At 40.4% G+C, this 4,481-nt stretch overlaps 2 protein-coding genes across 2 annotated transcripts in view; both read right to left on the bottom strand.

Moving 5' to 3' along the window:
• LOC102672661 (headcase protein) overlaps positions 1 to 4,481 on the bottom strand; it is a 146,868-nt gene that overhangs the window by 61,813 nt on the left and 80,574 nt on the right. The window lies entirely within an intron of this gene.
• The window catches only part of LOC102672984 (facilitated trehalose transporter Tret1-like), a 4,009-nt gene continuing 969 nt past the window's right edge, over positions 1,442 to 4,481 (bottom strand). Inside the window, exons 2-6 of the mRNA XM_031511106.1 lie at positions 3,963 to 4,319; positions 3,495 to 3,754; positions 2,892 to 3,143; positions 2,514 to 2,685; positions 1,442 to 1,932 (exon numbers count right to left, since the gene is read on the bottom strand). Of these exons, the coding sequence (XP_031366966.1) occupies positions 1,655 to 1,932; positions 2,514 to 2,685; positions 2,892 to 3,143; positions 3,495 to 3,754; positions 3,963 to 4,319 (1,319 nt within the window). The 3' untranslated portion in view covers positions 1,442 to 1,654. The remainder of the gene's footprint in view (positions 1,933 to 2,513; positions 2,686 to 2,891; positions 3,144 to 3,494; positions 3,755 to 3,962; positions 4,320 to 4,481) is intronic.

Genomic DNA, 4,481 nt, shown 5'->3' with positions numbered 1-4,481 from the left:
CTCTCCCTCCCTCTCCCTCTCCCTCTCCCTCTCCCTCTCCCTCTCTCTCTCCGTTACCGAGTAATGCAAGCGTTCCTGGTACGTCGACATGGAACGGCCGACCCTGACGAGAGGTTTATAGCAGCATCCATTATTAGAACGCCGATACGAGAAGCTACTACGCTTCATAAATATAAATTCGAATGCATAATCGATGAAAGCGAACGCCTACCGAGCGACGCCAACTGCATGACAAATGCATTGTGGATCGGGGAGGGGGGAGGAGATATTTCATCCTTAGCGTTCCGGCCATTTACCGAAACCGAAACCGAAACGGTAGAACCATTTTGGTCCAAACCACCACCACTGCTACTCCCCCATGGGACGAATCAATTCAATGTTAAATTATTTCCGAAAAGATAGAATAATATCTTCTTGTGAAATGATCGAATAAATTGACTGCTGCACAATCGAAGAAGAAAGAGAAATAACGCTATGCGCCTCGTCGCTGAATATCGTAAGGCCCAAAGCCTCGTGAAAATTATATATCTCCTCCTCCTGTATCGCGTCATTCAACTCTCGAAAGAAGCTAGAAAGGCTTTATAGGTGGTGGTGTTGTATCGAGAACCGATTACCAGGCTCTCATTGATCGCCGATAGGTCGATGTTCCCCGATTAACCCGTCAGGTCAACGTCCATGAAAGAACGCGTTCATGGCTTTTTCGCTCGAACGGGGTCAGACTCTTCCCTCCCCTCTTCCTTCCCTCGTTGCATATATATATTTATATATGTATATATAAATATAACTCTCGTCGCACGCTAATCTCGCGGTGATTTTTCATTTTAGATGGGCGGAGCGCAGGATGGCCCCCACAGGCGCATCATTGTTGACTCGAGAACCGTGGCAAGGGCTGAGGGAGAGGAGGGCTGGAACAGAGCATGGTATGCGCGTGTCGATGATGCACGATGTATACTCCATGTACACGCACTAACGTGGTCCTCGAGCGAGTTCAAGTTTAGCCCATCCATCGAGTTTGGCCTCCAATGTTAGCTTATCGCTTGTGCTCGTGTGCTCGTCGAGCAACAATTTTTTCCCTTCTTCGATTTGGAAGAAAAATGATGATACGAACTTCAATTCGCAATCTCTCGCAAGTTGAAGAAACTCTCGGAGAGGGGAGGCGTATGACAATCGGTGATGGATATAATTTGTTTTATTGAAAACGTTTTCGTGTATTTTATAATCTTTTATAAATCTTGATTCGAATATATAAAAAATAGCTCTCTAGAAAATACTCAACTGCAATAAATTGTTTTTGTCTTTTTATTTTATTCAGTTATAATACGAAAAAGATATAAATAATTCTTTCAATAGAGTTACATTTATTTTCTATTCATAATATAAATACAAAAAATTTTATCACGCAATAGCGTCATTTTTATTTTTTTTTTTTCTTTTTTTTTTCTCTTTTTTTTAGAAAACAAAAATTTCCATCGTTATTATACAATGGCATTATACAATGGCAATGATTATTTTTTATATCATCCATATATTTTTTTTTCCCTTTTATATATTTTTTCATTTTCGCTCACAAAGCGATAAATCTCTTGGAGATCTCGTTCAAAGATATTCGATATATATTTTTATTCAATATATATATATATATATATATTTTTTTTTATTCCTCGATTTCGAAGGTACCGAACTCCCTCTGTATCTCGGTGAAAGTTTTCCCTTTTGTCTCGACCAAAAGGAAGATCACGAAAACCACGCTCAAAGCGCAGATCAACGCGAAGAAGAAGAAGACAGGTGCCATCCCGACAGCCTCGACCACGCTCGAGAACGACACGGTCACGATAAACGCCAATATCCAGTTGAACAATGCTGCGGAAGTGGAAGCGGTCCCCTTTAACTTGGTAGGAAAGATCTCTCCCATATAGGCCCACGGTATAGGACCTGTATTTCCACGGAAAAATGTACCATTATATCGATGTCGAAATTGTCGAAATCGATCCACTTTAAATCCTTAAAAAGATGATCCTTGTAACGCGAGAACTCGTGTCTCGAGGCGACACGATGAAATGAATATGTATTCTTTTTTTCTTCTTCTTCTTCTTTCGAGATCATCACTAGCAGCGAGACACTGTTCGAGATAAATCTCATCGTGTAAAAAAAAAAAACATTTGACAGACATGTTCAGCTCGGAATGGATCTGGATCGCGTAACTAGCGATGAGACATGGATAAATTCCGTATCTCATCTCTACGTGTAAAGTAAAACAATTATCTGCGGCAACTGAATGCATCAAAGACCGTGTTTATTTAAAATTAGTTATATTCTGGAGAGGAAAGAAAAAAAGAAAAGACATTTTGAAAGAATCCAAAATGAATGTAACGATTCGAGTTACCTGATCGTCACTCGTGTTGATTTTTAGTTTTGAATTTTCCAACTTCAGAAACCGTTATCCGGAGCGAACATGTTAAACGAGAAAAAAGAAGAAAAAAAGGTTGGTTTCGATTTGTTTCGTTACTACTAACCGGCACCCAGGCAGAAGGACAGGATGTACAAGCAAGCGCAAAAGAGCGGTAACCAAAATAGAGAGTCGGCTACTGGCGGATTGCTTTCTTTTATGATGAAAAACACGGCCAGACCTATCAGGCAGATGCACATCACCGCAAAAGATATTACCAGAAGTACTTTTCTGCCCACCTACAAAAATTAACCAATTTTCCAGAGTTCCATTTATTTTACTAAAGTTTTTCGACGAGTGTACGCTGCGCGAAATTAAAACTCTTAACGCATTATCATTATTAATATTTTTGAATAATATATCCAAGGTCGAATAAGAGATTAATCTGAAAAAGAGATTGGTCGAGAAGCGCAGCATTCACTCGATTCAATTGTGGAAAACTAACTTGGTCGATCAGCGCAGCAGCTATGACGCAAGCGATCACCTGGACCACCGCGAACACCACCATCTGCAGCAAGGGATCTAGATCGACGCCGGTCAGCTTGAAAATCGTCTCGCTGTAGAATATGATCGCGTTGATACCGCTGAATTGTTGGGCGAACATCAGCCCATAAGCGATCCCCAACGTCTTCAGCACAGCTTTCTTCATGAACGCGTCGAATGTCACTTGCTGGAGCGCGCTTTTCTCTACTTGTTCCTGGCGTTAATTAAATTATTCGATTGCTCGAGAAACTTTTGCGGATATCTCAAAATACCGTTTCGATATTTTACAGTAATTTAACGGTGGGTAATACTTTCGCTATTCTTTCGAATCTTATTTAAAAAGAAATATTCGAATATTCGCTGTCCTCGAAAAATGATTTACGCACGCATTCAAGAATCTCTTTGTTGTTTAAACTTTTGATTAATTCAATCGAATTATGGTTAAACAAAATAATAAGAGAGACAATTGAAAACAATTGAAAACTCGTAATATCTAATAATATAAGATTTACGATGGGACAAGATGGGAAGAGATGGAGAAGATTAAATAAAATAGAACACTAACTTTGAATATAGCGAGCTCATCGTCGATTTCTTCGTAATCCGGTCCTCGGAAGAATCTCATCGATTTTTTGGCAGCCTCCTCGTTGCGTTTTACCATGTAAAACATAGGACTCTCGGGCATGAATATCATCATTATAACAAACAGAATTGGACCAACTAAACAAAGACCTGTCGTGGTAACGACGTTTCTAGCGTATCCGCAGCAGTAAGCGTACAGGATTCCGATCACGAGCAATAATTGGAAGAATATACCCAAAGTACCTGATCGAATAACAAAATTGCATTTCAATTGGGAGGGAGGAACAAAACGATACGATCTTGGACGTTTCTCGAGCAATTTCTCTCAAATCATAAATAATTTTCGTTCCATAAATTGAACAGAGAGAAGATACGTTATTATTAATCGCTCGAGAAGCGTTAAAAATCGTACGAACTTATCTTTTTCGTTCGGCCATTCATTTTCTCGTACCTCTGATTTGTTTCTCTGAAATCTCCGCGGAGTACATGGGCACTATGACGCAAAACATCCCACCACAGGCGCCGGTGAGAAATCTTCCTACGACCAGAAGGGCGAACACGGAAACACCGATTATGATGAAAACCCAGCCGAGGATGAAGGCCGGAATCAGAGAGAGCATCAACCACTTTCGACCGATCTTGTCGATCAGGAATGGCACAATTGGCAATCCGCAAGCCGCACCCAACGGGAAAATCGCGGCGATCAAGGCGATCGCGGATATGTCGTACATGTGCACCTCTTTCAAAAGTTCAACGCATGGCGCGCTCCATCCGATACCGCAACCCAGTGAAAATCCACCCATGCACGCTGCGGAATTTATTCCAAATAATGATGGGGATGATACGGATCGAGAATTTCGAGTTTATATATGAAATGGAGGAAATGTTTGAATATATGTGTATATATATATATATATATATATAACCGAAAGATTCGGAAAACTCGTGAAAGTTTTGACGATCCATTGAT

The sequence above is a fragment of the Apis dorsata genome, unplaced genomic scaffold (assembly GCF_000469605.1).
Source record: "Apis dorsata unplaced genomic scaffold, Apis dorsata 1.3 scaffold_292, whole genome shotgun sequence".
In the NCBI taxonomy this organism is placed as follows: Eukaryota; Metazoa; Arthropoda; class Insecta; order Hymenoptera; family Apidae; genus Apis; species Apis dorsata.
Note: the sequence above shows the minus strand (reverse complement) of the source record. Positions and strands in the feature narration are given on the sequence as shown.